The sequence below is a fragment of the Mycetomoellerius zeteki genome, unplaced genomic scaffold (assembly GCF_001594055.1).
Source record: "Mycetomoellerius zeteki isolate Tzet28-1 unplaced genomic scaffold, Tzet1.0 scaffold332, whole genome shotgun sequence".
Taxonomy (NCBI): Eukaryota; Metazoa; Arthropoda; class Insecta; order Hymenoptera; family Formicidae; genus Mycetomoellerius; species Mycetomoellerius zeteki.
In genome coordinates, this window is record NW_017257319.1 from 160,687 (window position 1) to 178,670 (window position 17,984).

Here is a 17,984-nt window from a genome sequence, read left to right on the forward strand (position 1 = left end):
CCGAACACGATATAACAACTTTCTAGCAATATATTTAAAGAATATAATGTACTAAAGTGGTACAATATGCATGTCAAAATGATTAATTAAATACTCATATCATGTATATGTTTACACGTATCGCCAAAATTAAGATAATTCAATAGAAACTTATCATAGTTTTTCTACAAATCTATACCCTATAAGCGCAAAATGTTCCTAGAATGTTACATAAATATTATTAAAAAAAAAAAAAAAATTAAAATAATGTTATTATAATATTTCGAAAATATAAATATTTTTTTAAAAAAAGTGGTAGGCGTCAATTGTGAACTAAAATATACCAAAATTTGGCCCTGGGGGTTTTTTGGGTCGCTGATTTCATTTCGTATATAAAGAGCCGGACTGATTCGTTCCAGCGCGATATTTACAAATAAATGTAAAACATGTCCGAGTTCAAAAAAATGACAAAACAATCTAAGAAGAGAACACGATCACCTTCACCTGTATCTTCTGACTGCAATTTGTCTGATTTGGAAGAAAGTGACGATGATTTTTTTGCGGAGGAAATTACAGATAATGATACAGAAAGTAATTCATCAAACAGTTGTGATGAAAATTCGGATCAAGAAGATTTGGAATATGTTGATTCTGATGATATTCCATTAGATGAAAGATTGAATCAATTGTTAAAAAATCTAACTTTCAATGAAAACGCTAATTTTGAACCAATAATTCATACTTTCAACGATCCTTATTCAGGTTTACAAAAGGGTTATCACAAATTTGACGCCAAAATCGAGTTCAGAAGCCCAAAAAACAATAGTATACCAAATTTCAAGCAAATTCGTTGAATAATATAGAAGTTATTCAAGATGTGCATATATGCTACAATACCACTTTTGGCACGGATTCTTTTTGTGCATATATGCTACAATACCACTTAACCGGTTAAGCTGGCTCATTTTCAAAATTTTGAAAAAATAAGCAGAGTTCTAGTTGCCCCCCGAAGAATTTTAGAGTTCTCTATCAATTTTAGAAAGAGTTCCGTCGATTAAAGCGGTGAAAACACCATTTGAAGTTTCGAGGAGGCCAAGTTCACGATTCCGAAACTTTGAAGACTATAACTTCTTTACCGTTCATTTTAGCACTTTGACTCATATAGGACAATCGATATAACTTTGGGGAACAACCAGAACTCTAACTATAATATTATTAGGAGTGGACATATAACACCATCCATTAATATTTCAGGAATATTATTTAATATTATATAATTTTAGTAAAATATTATTAAAATGTTATATTTAATATTCTGAGAATATGCCTAAAATATTATTTAATATTAAATAATATTATGCGCTTATAGGGTAGAATTTTTATCTGATATACACGTGTCTTCCCATCCTACAATCATTATCCCCTTCTTTAGATATCCCCTCCTTTTACACTTCTTCTACTCATCCACTTATCCTCTGCCTTTTATAAGTCATTATTATTTTACAACGTACCGAGTGAACATTTATAATTTAGATTTGAGTTCTCTTGTGCTGAATTTGTTCAATTTGTGTTGCTTTATCAATAGCTTTTTATATTAAGTATCGTCGATTCGTTTTTAAATAGATTACAACCAATTTGTCAGGTACTTTAAGGATTTAATTTATACTCAATTGTTTTATTATATTATTTATTCTGCAATTACGACAATGCTCATTTACAAGCATATTGTAATACCATTGTAATTTTCTAGATTTAACGCCGTTTTTAACACTTTTTATACTTTGATGTACACCTACGCTATATAAAAAGAAACTCCAACCCATACAGAAAAGTCGTGTGGCTGCCTCCAGTTTTTTACTATTGAGGAAACAAGAGTGAGTATTAAAAAAGAATGTTATAGTTTAATTTTTGTTTTTTCGCAATTTTATCACTGCGTTGACAATATGTATCGGTTTAATTTTTAAATTGTAAGTTATGTTACATTGAGAATGACCGATCGGGATAGAAACGTTTGTTAGAATTTATCTTATTTGTTTTTAATAATTATGGCATTAAAAGACCTTACCTAGCTCTATAATTTCCATTGAATAGAAATTGTTATTGCAATATATATAGAATCAAATGTGACAGATAAAAGAGTTATTTAATTACCTAGACAGCACAGAATATTTATGAAAATATTTATTAATATTCATATTTCATACATATTTTATATAAAGCTTTATTCGAAATATCATTAAAATATAGATCAAATATTTTATGTAATATATATCATAAATATAAATAAATATTTCTAAAAAGTATTTTTTACTTGGATTATATAATGTACCATTAAGTATTTTCACAGCATTTTTTACTATAACTTTACAATAAATATTTTATATTATTTATAATAAATGTTTATGATCTGTTTGTGAAATGTTTATGAAATGTAAAATCACAAAAAATATTTAAAATAAATCTTACAAATATTTATAAACATTTTGTGAATATTTTATAAATATTGTGTGCTGTCTGGGTGTAGTATTTGAAATATAAGATTTAAAAAAGTTATGTCAAAATCCAATTTAGAAAAATAATATGAATACAAACATTAATTTTATGAAATATATTTTGTCTACAATAAATAATAATATAAAATTGATCTGTTCAAAAACTTTTTATATTGATCTGTTCAAAAACTTTTTATATTTGTATATTTTATATTCGTATCTTGCCTATAATTGTGAGATCAAGACTCCTTTAATGCACTTAATGCAAAAAATGATTAAACAAAGGTTAAAAAATTTTAAAAGTAATATTAGCGCGACCATAATATATATTTTTAAATTTTTACCTTAAAACGAAAGAAACTAATAATCGATGTAATTGTGATGATCAGCATTAAATATATGATAGATATTGAGGTCGAGAATACACCTTCCAGCACGATGTACAATGGATAGTAAATGGAATACGTAAAATAGCTCCATGTGACCAAGATATACAGACAAGAGAGATACGACCTAGTTTGTCCAAGTGGATATTCGAATAAGTCCAAATTGTAGAACGAGCCGATGATCAATAATGGTGCCAGCGCTGTTTGTCACGTCTTTGTCATATTTTCCGGATCGTCGGGTAGTAATTTGAATTAATTCTTGCTGCACGAGACACAAATACGTTTTAATATTTTTTATAAGAATTTCAGAAATAGTTTTGCAGATCTTCTAGAAACATTGTGAGAATTACACTATAAAATATGTACATTGATAGATAATGTATATGTATGTATAATGTACGCCGTTCAACCAGCAAGTATTAAACGACAGAATAAACACATAGATAATCTAGATCAAATTGCCTTTTTTTTCGCGGAATTATTTATACGTACATATTATTACAAGGCCATAAACGATTATAAACGTAACTATTCTTGGAATATTATGTCTATTTATATAAACACAAATGTGGATGCTTTTTACGTACGTGGCTTTTAGCGTGTGACACGTGTCTCGACTTGAGTTCGATGCTGATAACTCTGATAAATTATTTCATATATTGAAGTTATGCGCAGAATATAATGCTTTTTATAAAGTAAAGATACGTAAAATTATTCTTGTAATAACAATAATATAACGTATTAATACATAAAATGTGGCAGTTAATTTTAATTTTATTTTTATAATGTATTTTTATATACAGGGTAACCAGTAATGACCGCATAATTTCTCGTTGTAAAGGCAGGTAAAGCGGACTAAACTAAGTAAAAAAATCCTCTACCATTTTGCAATTTTCGCAATTTTTTTTAATTTTATAATTCAAATGTGAATTCGAACATATCGATTGCGTTAATACATCAGGTGTGTGTGTGTGTGTGTGTGTGTGTGTGTGTGTGTGTGTGTGTGTGTGTGTGTGTGTGTGTGTGTGTGTGTGTGTGTTTGTGTGTGTGTGTGTGTGTGTGTGTGTGTGTGTGTGTGTGTGTGTGTGTGTGTGTGTGTGTGTGTGTGTGTGTGTGATATCCCTACTTCCATTAGTCTTGTATCATTAGACAGTTTAATGGAATTTGAAGAAGATGATCCTGCTTAATCAAAAGTCTCATTAAAAGAAGATGAAAGACTGAATTAAAAGAAGTTTATTAATAATTAATTTAGCTGACAATTTCAAGCATAAAATTATTCAAGTTCATTAAATAAATAATAAGTTCTAAGAAATAAACCTAATGTAAATTTCTACTTTGTACGTTGAGTATCTAGAACCTTTTAGTGTCTCAGTATCATATTTTTCAATGCAATTAGAAATTCTTAACGTGTCAATGCAATTATTAATATTGGTTCTTTAACGTGCCAAAATGTTATTTAAAAAAATATTATTTTCGATAGTGAGTTAAAATAAATAGATATACGTATTATATGAAGATATTATACTCTTAAAGTAAATTAAAGTATATATCCTGTTAAAATATTCATTTTTTATATCTACAAGCTTTTTTTTATTTATAGAAGATATCTTTATATGCTTTTAGTGACGTTCACTTCTCACACGTTGATAGATAGAATGCAATAATAAAAACTGTTTGTAATTTTTTTGCAATTATTATGTATCAATCTGTGGTGTACTATTATGATACATCAATGTATACATGCTGATTTTGCAAAAACAATTCCGATTAAGGCCGAGAACAAAAGTACATGGAACGCCTTCATAGTCACAATATGTCATAAACACAGTAGATTTATACTTATAATTTGAAAATATTAAGCTTCCGCGAGTGAAGTACTTTGCTGTGCGTTTTGAATTTGAAAACTCTTTTGTAAAGGATACTATCTTATCGTTCTTTGAAAATTTTATTAATATTATATAGTAGATATGTAATTATTAAAATTATTTAATATGAAATTACAGTCAATAAACATTTAAAAATATTCATCTTTATTATCGCGAGTGAATATTCAAGAAATGGAAGTAACTCATTATACTTGTAAGTTACTGTTACAAGTTACTTTTTTTAGTAACGATAATACATTTTACAGTTACTTTTATTGTTACTTTTTCTATTTTGAACCTATTTATGACATAATTTCACTAGCGCATAATAATATTTAATAATAATATTATTTAATATTAGATAGTGTTTTAGGCACATATTCTTAAAATATTAAACGTAATATTTTATAATGATATTTTATTAAAATTATATAATATTAAATAATATTCCTGAAATATAAAAAAATGATTATATTATATGTTCATTCCTGGTAATATTATATGAGAAACTAGTTTTTACAATCATTTTTCTGCTCGATCGTTGTATATATGTACGAATATTATCATTTGAAAACACATTAATGATTTCTTACAATTTTTTATAAAAATATTTATTATATCTGTTTACAAAAATATTTGTGACAAATGTTTCGGCGCGCAATTATATCTTAAATAAATTGATTTAATGAAGAATATATTGTATATTACCCATTTATATTAAGTATAATATTGTATTATTAGAAACATCTAACTTTGATCTAACGTTAATTTATTGACGTTTTCTATCGTATTTATGTATTTATGACAAAGTTTTTACAAAAATTAGACAAATACTGTGTGATATAAATATTAATATAAAATTGGCAAAGACCACTTTGCTTTGATAGATCGAATTTGTAGATCAGAAACTTTATTGCGTAAAGGTGCCTCCAGACGATTTGGCCAACATAAACCAACTTTGCACATATTCACTAAATTGGTCTACATTCATGGATAATTATGCATATCATGTGTCTGTATGTGTGTAATATTTGACAATCTAGCGTACATTGGCCATATCGTTTGGAGGCATTTTAACAAAATATATATTATCTATAAAATATAATAAAATTAAACAAAACACAGTAGAACAATTTGTACGTTATTATTATCCGTTTCCTTATTTTACAAATAAACTATATACCGTGCAATATAGATATAAGAAGTGGTAATGGTCCTATCATGAGGCCCTTACAATTCAAGATTATTATATGAATATATAATGAATATTTTTATTAAGAAATTGTTTCTGCTTCCATATGAAATCTATTTGTGTATTGAATTGATATTTTAGTATATGTTCCGATATTAATTACACATTTAATATTAGAACATATCACGAAATAACGTCTATTAAGCTGACACAGCCACTTCAGTACAATCGAACGAAACCTACACAGAAATTTAGTGCTTTTTTGTTGCTAATTTGTTGTTCAATTCCCGATTTTGTTGCTCCAGCCAATTCCGAGGAAACATTGGTTGTGCTAACTTAAGAATAAAGTTAGCACAGCCACATAAAAAAAATTTTTTAAATAAAAAATGGCACACGATCTTTTTGTGTTAATTTGTTGCTAATTTGTTGCTCAGTTGCCGATTATGTTGCTCCACCCCCGACCCTTCAAAAACCACCCCTAGTCACCCAGAGTTAGCACAACACCTCTAAACTGCAAATTATTGAGATATCTCGATTGATTTCACGTCTACGATTTTGTTGCTCGCGATTTGCGACGAATCCGATTTTGTTGCTCCCTCTGGGTGGCTAGGGGCGGTTTTTGAAGGGTCGGGGGTGGAGCAACATAATCGGCAACTGAGCAACAAATTAGCAACAAATTAACACAAAAAGATCGTGTGCCATTTTTTATTAAAAAAATTTTTTTTATGTGGCTGTGCTAACTTTATTCTTAAGTTAGCACAACCATTGTTTCCTCGGAATTGGCTGGAGCAACAAAATCGGGAATTGAACAACAAATTAGCAACAAAAAAGCACTAAATTTCTGTGTAGGTTTCGTTCGATTGTGCTGAAGTGGCTGTGTCAGCTTAATAGACGTCACGAAATATCAATTCAATAGCGAAATATTACAAGTATTCAGCTGTTATAATAAACTCATAACCATGTTAATTTACTTCGTATGATACTTCAACATTGTGGTAACATCTGTAAATAAATTATTTTTGACGTGAAAAAATTAAATATATTCCCAGATAACAAAATGTTCCTTGGCATAAGAAAAGAAATAGGTACGTAACACAAGTTTCTCTTCAATTGCCATGTTGCTATCATCAGGACAATAATAATTTCGTTTAGGGCAACCTAGAAGCATTTTGCGGATAACGGTTGTTTGCACAAACGAGCGGAAATGCTGTAGCAAACTTATTGCCATAAATGTTGCTACAATCTGTTGGAAATCGTTTTCATTTATATTTCTGTCAATCGAATGGAAATGGAGCGTCGTCGAGCAGTATAGTGGTACCGCCACCAGAGGGATGCATCGAGTTAAATTTCTCGATTTTGGAAAACGACATAGAATAGAATAAAAGATTTTTCAGCTGTGTTCTAATGAAATAATTTTTTGAAGTGAGCCCCGGGGGCTCTAAGATGAAAACATACTTTTTTTAAATGTTTACCGAGTAATCTCCTGATACTTTAAAATCACGCTTGTTACGTTTACCGAGGATTCCGACATTTCGTTCACATTCGGAGAGCTCGACAACGCTCGTTCAGTTAAAATGTCAGGCATTTTACAGGTAGATTATTGGCAACTTACGGGAGTAAGATTTTAGGCGGAAATTGTTTCCGTCATGTTGCCCTGATTTATAACAACTTATTATACGATCGGTTTATAAGAGAGCAACTGTTGACATTAAGTTGCTCATAAAAGTTAGTGGCAATAAAAGTCGGCAATCTAATAGGCAATCTAATATTGGAGGCAACTTGCTATCTGGGAAGACTGAAACATGTCAAACATCCATTTAATTTTAATGCACTTATATTAAATTAACGATACATTACTTAATATATAATAATTATTTTAGTAGATATTAGATATATTGTATACTTTAATCCTCTCTCAATAAAGTTACAAAAACAAATTTCCTCAATTGTATTTATACATCTTTCGCAATTATATACATATAATATACGTTTCCATATCCAATACGTATTGCGGATAGTGACAGTGATTGGCGTACATCTCGTTTTAACTTAACTTATCACTAACATAATCTGACACCACGCTTCACTATATCTCAACTCATTCTGCATCCTAATCCAAATCTATTCCACATCGCATTCAATTGTTAAAGCTTCTGTCTCTCTCCTCGCCTCTTCACCCTGCTATTTTCTCTACGCCTTCTTATCCTGGACTTTCACTTCTCTGTATTCATCTATCTAAGGTTTGATCGAGTCGCATGCTCCAACGTGCTTCAATATACTTCTATCATAACTCTTAATCATTCTAACGCGCTCGTTGAAGTGAGTGAGAGCATGTTGAAGCATGCGATGCGAACAAATCTTTAATGTTTAAATAAACAAATAAAAAATAGACAAAAAAGTAGACAAAATAAACATTTCCTGCTAAATTTCCTTCCCTTTTTTCACATGCTACAGCTTTCACACACAAAAATTTAAGCCGAGAGTGCAAGAAACTCTATTCCATTCAGTTAACATTTACATCCAAGTTTTAAAATCAGAAAAACTCACATCTGAACATTTTAAAACTTGGTTCAGCAAAGTGTATTTACTGAATACCAGTATAGTAAAAGCATGCTTCTATTTGACTCGTAATTGGGACACTATCTGAGCCAGCTAAAGCAGTTGATTCCACAAGACAAAGAAATACAATTTTCAACCATTCCAAAGAAGACTGCGAGCATTAGTTCTTTCTTATTTCCCTTTTTTTTGCGAGGCTAATGCAATTCGCTAATTCGTGAAATTGTTCCTCAGTGAACAACCAATCGTCCCGAGGATATCTTCCCCAGAGCGCGACCAAACCGATTGCGATATCGCCAGAATAAAGAAGCTCGAAGGCTACTTTAAATTTAAATAAGCAATTAGAAAAATTTTGGGAATTAGAGGAGTTTTCACAACCAAAACTAGAACATGCATACTCTCCACAAAAGCAACATGTAGAAGACTTCTTTTTGTAGTAAAAAGAAGCGAAGATGGCAGATATATTGTGCATTTACCCAAAGATAAATCAATAAAATTAGGAGATTCGGAGAGCATAACAATCAAAAGATTTTTAGCAACAGAAAGGAAACTTAATCAATAACCAAATTGACCAAGCATATCAAAATTTTTTAAATAGTTTGAATAAAAATTCCAGTATGGTCACGGAGTCTTCCCCCATAGTTTCATAATCTTCCCCTAATCCTCAGAATTGATCTCCTATCCCTCATATAACAAATCAACACTTCAATTAAATACTCCGCAATAATTACCTCGATATAGACGAATAAATTTATAACGAAACACTCTAAAAAGTGTTAACACTGCATCAGTGTTTAAAATATTTACGTTTGAAACATTTTTGTAAAACAAATGTTTAATAATAAAAATATTTCAATTTTAAACGAGCGAAGATATCGGATATAGTGTAAATAGGATGAACAATGTTATTGCAATAAAATAATTTGGTAATTTTTTGTTATTGTAATCAATTGTAAAGTTGTTTTAATCCTCCACTTATTCTATCCTCTCAACAGTCGAACTCTCGTTCAATATTCTCGTTTTCTCGTTTCGTTTCATTCACGTTACAAAAGTTTGTAATTTCTGTATGTAAAGGTAAATTTTTAAGTTGAAATATGTTTGTCGTTTTCTTTTTTATTTAAACTTTAAGCTAAGTGAACATAATTATTTCATTTGTAGTTCTAAATTTTAAGTAAAATGCTTTTATAAATCAAGTAAAGTTGTCATTAGAGATTATAATTTTAACCTTTATAACATAAAATACGATATTGTTTTAATCCATGTTAATTAAAATACATTTAAACCTTCAAATATGTTTTACATATGTAACCAATCATATTGTAATTCATACTAAAAATAAATTAGATCTTGAAGTTCAACTAATCTCTATTAAATTCAGCTTCGTATCTCATACCTGACTTCCCATAAGATCACACAGTTCCAAGTTAAGGATTCAGTTCTTTGACCTAAATATAAAGGATGAAGGCATACTATAAAAAAAAAATTTTGTCTGAGGTTTTCCAGATAGCACAGAATATTTATGATAAATATTTATTATTAATCATTTTTTGAAATATAAATATTTTATACATATTTCATATAAAGCTTCATTCGAAATATTATTAAAAGATAGACTAAATATTTAATGTAATATTTATGATAAATATAAATAAATATTTCTATTAAGTATTTTTTATTTGAATTATAATGATACAACTCACGATTAATTCTAAGACCGAGATTCAACTTATTCTCCATCTCTTTCCAATTCTAGAACTGGGGGAGCTAAACTGACTTTAAATAATTGCAGTAAAACAAAAATCGCTTGATATTTTTGATGTACATTCATATGTAATATAAATATTTTGGAGGTTTTTTCATTCAAGGATCGAATTAATCGTTTGTTGTTTCGATCTTATTTCGATTTCCAACTTGACAATTAATCGAAATATAAAAAATGTATCGAAGTTAATAAAAATTTTGAAAATTTTCGATTTATTTTCAACATCGAAACATCTTTTCAAGAAATATACTATAATATTCATATCTAATTAGTGCCATGAGGTTACATCTGACCCTAACTCTACCATTACAGAGTTATTGTACAGTTTTATAATATATTATTATTATTATTATTACCAATAATCTTTCAGAAGATATGTAGACCTGATGTACCTAGCTGAAGATGTATACGCACATATATGCGTATATAGCTCCATCAATATTTCATCATTCTGGAACTCCGCTTTTCACATGTTTTGATCCTCGATTATTAAATCCGTGTCGAGTTCATATTCTGAAATTTCGCAAGAGTCCCAACGATATAGCTATGATGGTGAAACCAAAGACGATGTTTCCTCTTCTGGGATGCCCACGTAAATTGGGTCACCTAAGTGGACCATCCCACTTGGTCCTCGCAGTCCAAGATGAATTCCCATAGCTGGACTGTCACCAGTTGCAGGTCGAATTTGCGGATCGGTTATCTGCCTATAACTGTACAAAACAAATTTTTCGTTATTAGCGGCATGAAATACTAATAGTTATATTAAATTTCTCAACAACTTTTGCGTACAATATTTTGTGTATGCTATAATACTTTTTTGTTATATATTGATTAAGAAAATCTTAAAAATATTGTTTTACAACTATATATTTTTTAATTAATATACATATATACGTTTTCAAAGTCTTCAGAGGCTCTGCATTAGCATGTTTTGTGCCGGTTTCTGGATCTATGGTGGTAAAAATACATCTTGTGCAAGGCCTAACGTTTCTCAGAATCACGTTCCCAATCTTTACCCAATCCCATTTATCTTCTTCAAAAGCAGTGGCACCCTTGACCACGAAATTCATGCGAAAATTCTGCGGTGTGACTGGTTCGTCTAGTCGGCTATTAAGATCTGCTACTGAAGCTTCGTTGATCATACTGAAGCTTGTTTCATCTGGATAGGCTCCCTGTGACATTTTTTGCAGTTTTTTCATTTAAGACATTGTAATGAAATTATTCTTTATAATTAATTCAAAATTATTATACTTATACATATATAAAATTGTATTTTCTATTTTGACAATCATATTTTCTATGACTCGATTTCTTTAATGTTATATAAACGACATAAGGATTTTTTTTCTTTCCATCATCAATTTTATATCGAGATATTTATCAATAATAATGTTGGTAACAGAAATGGTGAAAAAAAGTCAAATTAGTCAACTTCGAGAGTTCATTTTTCGAACTGAAGATGGTTAAAAAAATGAACTGAAATGTAATATGATATTTTAATGATTGTAACGTACACGACTAAATTTTTTTGTGTTCAAATTATTTCTATACACCATCAATCGTGTGCGACTCGTGCCAATTTTTAATTATTAGTCAACTTCGTTGGATAGTCAGAAGATTGTTAAGATGTTCAGATATAAACAATAAATGAATAAACAAATAAAAATAAAGAAAATAATTATATTAAAAATAATCATATCTTTTATCGTTGCAAAATACTTACCGAGTCTATCTCTTGTAGTAAAGGAAATACTTTTAGATTTCTCTGTCTCACTGATCTCACTGGTCGATCTAACGGATAATAAACCAGCCGGCATCCGGTATCTTCTTGAAAAAGAAAACGCGACAGCCATCGAGCAACTTCCTCACCACAGTCGCGTGCCGGTACCGCTTGACCCCATACAGCGACTCGGAAACCTTTACCACGGAATTGTGCAAGGTCCACCGACACCGACATCATACCTGGAGCACGAAGCGTAAGCACGGAACCGGAAAAACTAGGCGATACCTTTAACATAACAAAAAGATGGATGATATGTATAATAGTTACGTACAATAGTTATTGTATAAATATTAAAATAATTCTAAAAAATTATTCTCCATTCTTTTTTTCTTTTATAACAATAAAGAAAATAAATTTCGCAGCTTCTCACATTGACCATTTTGGGAAACTGTCTGGCGGTGAGAAATCGCCCCTCGAGATCGATAACGAGCAGTGTTCGATCCCTCAACCATCCGGATTTCAGTCCCAATGTGGTGCATTCCATCTCTGTCATGCGAACTGCACCCAGTGATTTAACCGGGAACACCACCATATCACTTAATTCTCCGACTTTTCGCCACTTTGACGGTGGCTGAGGCTTTTGTTTTCTATTCCACCACCACCAGATGAAGAAAACCGCTGTGCTAACGCCCACAGCAGCAGTTGTGACGTACGTAAGTCGCGTTCTGTCTAAGACATATAAAAAATAAAATATAAATATATTAAGGACGTAATTTTTAAAATTTCGAATATTATAAAACGCAAAAAAATTGATTTTTTTTATATCACAGTGATCTTCCCTCTTAATACAGTACTATGGTGCTTAATATAGTCAAAGTGGTTCTGTGATATCATCCAAGAAATCATTTGATTTATTTCTTAGATGACATGTCAAAACATGAATGATCACTTAAATAGTCATTTCTTACTTGTATAAACAAGTCGTACTCATTTCTTTTCCGTAACACTCAAGACTCAAGAAAGTCCTATTTATTTATTCTTCCCCGTAATAAAAATTGGATCCACACGATGCATAACCGGTTTTATGAGTTCCGGAAATGTTTCATAAAATGGACATTAAACGAGGTCATCTGGTCGTTTACCGTAATGCAATGTATAATGGCTCTGAATTACGATGCACTTAATGTTATTAGAAAAAGGTGGAAGACGAGGAAAGTAATTTCAAATGCAAAACACAATTCCAATATATTATAAATGAGCGCGCAATGCGGTATTGTCAATGAAAATATGACATAAATTCTATATATTAAAAAAAAATGTGACGCGTGTTATTATTTTAAAAACAATATGGAATGGAAATACAAGACACAATATATATTTATTATTTCGCGCTCTCTTTTTACGTAGTTATATTTCCGCTAATGTAATGATATGCATACATGCAAGACCGATTAACACGTATACGATACAATTAAGTGCAACGAAGCGCATAGAGCCAGTACAATACAGAGTTTGTAGAATATTGTTTCTGTGAAGTTTTCAACCTGACAGCATAAGCTCATTTATTAAAATAAAATCCAGTTTGTAAAAACTGAAAAAATGTATTTGCGACTCAAACCTACATTTTTTATCATGTAATAGAAGATTTCAAACAAGAAAAAATTTTAAAAATCAATGTTTCTTTCAAAGTAATATATCTACTCATTTTAAAAACGATAAATAGCGGACTGTGTCTCTGCAAAGCAGACAGTAATGATTAATGATTAAGAAATACTGACCCCAACGACAACCAAAAGCTTAAAAGTAACTCACGTGAGCACTTGACTAGAGAGCAAGAGAGAAACGATAATTTCATTAATATACAAGCTTCGATATTTGTCAATATGTCTTAGACATAAAAAAAACTCTTCACGGAAAAGTAAGACGTCACACGGACTTTATGCGAATGGGATACATATTGATGTACGCTGGCCTTCTCAAACAAATAAAAAGAAGCGAATAAAAAATGTGTCTAAAAACAACTTATCTTTATTTAAACTACTTATAATTTTATTTTACAAATTAATATATTTAGTTTTAAAGAGTTCACTGACTTTGCGTCGCAAGTGAAATATTTTATGGGACAACATATTTGCCGTAAAATGTGTTTGTAAAATTATTTTCTATTTCTGAATGCTGCCAACCGAAAGTTATTGATTTCTTTATTCGGAAATACACTTTCTCCTTCACTAAAGAGGGGAAAATTCCTGATTGTGGTCTTCCCTTCTGAGGACTATACGGACCCTTCGCAAAATCAATACAGTAAGAAACAGGGATTATTCGAGCACAAAGAGAACTCGTGTTCGAAGCCGAAGCTATCCGTTTCTAGCACAACTAACTTGATCGCTTCATCTCGACAAAGAAGAAATTAAATTAAATTTACGAATTTATCGATGAGTAACGATATATAAAAAGTTATATGAATGAGTCGTATAAATGAGTCGAGATAAAAGTAGGTATATATCAAAATTATGTCATTGTGATAATTAATTAATCGATGACAATGTTTGCACTCTCTAAAACTTTTAGAATGAATCTCACTCTGAAGGGTTCTCATTTTTAAAGATTGAACTCTTTTTCAAGATTGGCTCAATTTTCACACTTTAGAGTGAGATTCCAAACAGTTTAGAGAATATTAAAACAATCGAACAATAAATAATAGTATCATAAGCGATAATAAATAAAATAAATAATAATTTTTACTCTAATTGCTAATAGAAATTGCGTTATATTATTAAATATCTGTTACATTATTTGTTCCACTTATTGTTAGTAATATTTAATGATGAAGTACAGCTATTGATTGTTAAAGGAATAAGATTGGTAGGAACGAACATTCTGTCTTTCATAGTAAATGTGCCGTGCGCTAAACATCGGATTTTATGTAGTTATTGCCCGAGTTACAATACTTTTCCACTTTTACGCCTTTCTGGAATATTATAACTGTATATTTATATTACTTTTATTAAGTATCTCATCGATACATAAACGTATGCAATATAAATATATATTATAAGGTAAATTAAATATAAATGAACATGTTTCATATCTTACGTTACGAATTATTATAATTTATATCGTTTCTAAATTCGTTCAATTTGTATTCAATAAAACGAAAGTAAGTTATTATCAAATATAGAAATTTTCCATGTTATACACATTAAGTTAATTAATTTCACTAATTGACTATCATGAATATATGTCGAAAAATTAAAAATTTTGTATTCTTGAAGATAAAGATTTTATACGAAAATATCTTTGAATCTTTTATTATATTTACATCCTTTTCTCCATTCTTGAATTTAATTTACAACATAAATGTTCGAAATAATCCATCATTATCAGCAAATATCAAATAAACAACATCATACTAGTTGTTTACTCCATTATACTGTGCTTCATTATTTATCATTCTCTTTCTCTCTCTCCCCTCTTTTTCTTTCTTTCTCCCTCTCTCATTTATTACGTAATTCATTTTATCATATTATCTGTGTTTATTTTGTTATATATTATTATATTTAAATTTTTTAAATTTCATACATTGATAATAATTAATATTATTATTAATCTATTTTGTATTTTTATTTTTGTAAATTGAATGTATCTGAAATATTCCAAGCAGAACAAAATGTCATGATTATATCGAAATGGCGTCAAAATGGCTCCAAAGTCCTTATTAAAAGTTATTTCTCGATTGGTCACGATTTATTTTGGTGTTATATCATTGTAACGTTATCATGTTGTTCTGCTTGAGATAAATCAAAATAATCTTGCATGAAAAAATGTACTTTCTAGCAACGTACATAGATGTGTAACAGTATACGATTCCGTGTTTTCCATTTATGACACAGCTAAAATGTTGCGTTCGACTGTGTCGTCGTTTTACATCATTTCATGAATACCAAATTTTTTTATTTTATTACCATTTATTTTTCTAGAAGTGATACTCCGATACGAGGTTCAAGATTTATATATTCGGATTCAGACATAGTGTATAAAATCTTTTTCATTCTTATTATCGTTCCATTTGCATCCGTTTTGTACCAGTTTTCGTTTTCTTTTACATAATCTCTTATCATTTTCTTTTATTCTTTATCAGTTTCATGTACATGGACTTGTCCTCAATTCCATTTATTTTTAACCGACGCTTATTCCTTTCGAAAAGAAGATCAATCAAAGAGACTATCTCATGTTAGTTCAAACTCAAGCAACAATTGGACGTCCTTGGACATCATTCAACGTCCGAAATATGTCCTGAAAAGTCCAATTTATGCCGCTGTATGTTAGACGCTTGAAATACGTTCTAAGGACATTGCTATAATAAAGTTATTTACAGATATTTTAGGGATGTCCAAGGTACATTGCTAATATATGTTTCATTTTCAAGTAGTGTGCGAACAATCGTCGTCAGCAAGATCCGAAGATCAAGAACTATCAAACAACTTTATATACATTTATCTTGGAGCTCAATAACTGTTTGGTGTCCTTCTATTTGTTTTCAACAATTTATTGATCAGAAAAGATAAATAATTTCCCAATTGTGTCTGTGCCATTCGAGATTGTACGTAGTAATGACGTCTATTAGATGTCTTTGAGAGGTACATTGTACGAAAGACGTTTATGAGATTTGGTTTGGACGTCCATACGACGTCGAATTGTTGCTTGGGTAAGTTCTTTCCACAAATAAAACATTGCGACATTCCACAAATAAAACAACAGACAATTGCGACAATTATTGAACGAGAGACATTGGGAATATATGTAAACAGAAAAATTAAATAGGTAAAGGAAGATCAAGGATCTTAGTGTTTAATAATATTTACATGTAAATTCTAAATATTTTAATTAGTGAGATTATTATTTCAGCCTTAGTTTAAGATTGCAATTTCCGACAGTTTCCAAGCGATGAGTATATGATTATATAATGCAAATCTGCACGTTGCTTCTTGAAAAATGCAATCTTGAAATGCAGACTTGAAATGCAGACTTGAAATGCAATCATAAACTGAGGTTAAAATAATAATCTCACAAATTTAATTTGAAGTATTCATTTACCCATGATCACCGCCAAACTCGACAAAGATAGGCCGAACTGATTCTGCAGATCTTCACGGATTCTCCGCAAAGTCGAGCCGAGAGATTATTCAGACAATTGACCGACAACTTCGTCTCCTTGCAGTGTTCGAGGCACTGTCGGTATAAAGTACCGATTCAAAGTATTTGAACTTCACACGTACATCATAACCACCTCCTTCTCCGCGACGAAGACACCGTTATCTATTCGCATTACGTTCTGCTATCTCCTTCCACCATTATAGTCACACAGCCGTCGGAGTAATCGCCGGCGCGTCAACATTTGCGAAACGTGGAGCATCGACGTGCTGTGTGCAAAGGCCCGTTGTTCAGAATTGAAACGTCGCTTGTCGCTTTCTATAGGTGTGGATGTCGCAGATCATGGATAGCTGGATGCACATGCGCTGATTATGACCACGGTTAAGGTTGGCAGGTTTTCGCAATACCAGTCCGCCAATTTTGAACGCCCAAGGCATCGCCATGAATGATTTTCTTTTAGAATCTTCCCAGATTGCACAGAATATATATATATATTATATATATTTATGATAAATATTTATTATTATTCATTTCTTTAAATGTTATATAAATATTTTATACATATTTTTTATATAAAGCTTTATTCGAAATATTAAAATATTAAGTATTTCCCTAGTATTTACTACAAAGATTTACAATAAATATTCCATAATGTTTATAATAAATGTTTATGATTTATATGAAATGTAAAACCACAAAAATATTTACAAAATATTTAAAATAAGCTTTATAAATATTTATAAATATTTTGTAAATGTTTTATAAATACTGTGTGCTGTCTGGTTTAGTACAGTACTAATTCAAACGTATTTTACCAGACAATATGACATGAGGTCCACCCGCTTTGGGCGCTCACGCTGTAAATTTCATTCTATATC

General features: G+C 30.2%; 1 protein-coding gene across 2 annotated transcripts; it reads right to left on the minus strand.

Annotated features, from left to right (window-relative positions):
* Positions 1-9,863: 9,863 nt before the first annotated feature.
* On the minus strand, positions 9,864-17,392 carry LOC108725235 (Mitochondrial amidoxime reducing component). 2 transcript variants are annotated; one of them, XR_001936744.1, is made up of 6 exons: positions 17,050-17,392; positions 12,386-12,684; positions 11,956-12,240; positions 11,127-11,404; positions 10,589-10,942; positions 9,864-9,915 (listed from the first exon to the last, which is right to left on the minus strand). XR_001936744.1 is itself a non-coding variant. In XM_018452123.1 (5 exons), the coding sequence occupies exons 1-5, from the start codon at positions 17,051-17,053 to the stop codon at positions 10,777-10,779; spliced, it is 1,032 nt and encodes a 343-aa protein (XP_018307625.1). In that variant the 5' UTR covers positions 17,054-17,392; the 3' UTR covers positions 10,510-10,776. The 2 variants fall into 2 exon arrangements, 1 of the variants encoding a protein (XP_018307625.1); XM_018452123.1 differs by lacking the exon at positions 9,864-9,915 and having other exon boundaries at positions 10,510-10,942.
* Between the last annotated feature and the right edge of the window lie 592 nt (positions 17,393-17,984).

What these genes read in the sequence shown, in the direction of transcription:
- LOC108725235 (XM_018452123.1), bottom strand. An exon ending in AGTTTCCCAAAATGGTCAAT is followed by an intron (nt 12,241 to 12,385) that starts GTGAGAAGCTGC and finishes GTTATGTTAAAG; the next exon opens with GTATCGCCTAGTTTTTCCGG. An exon ending in CCTCTGAAGACTTTGAAAAC is followed by an intron (nt 10,943 to 11,126) that starts GTATATATGTAT and finishes TGTTTTGTACAG; the next exon opens with TTATAGGCAGATAACCGATC.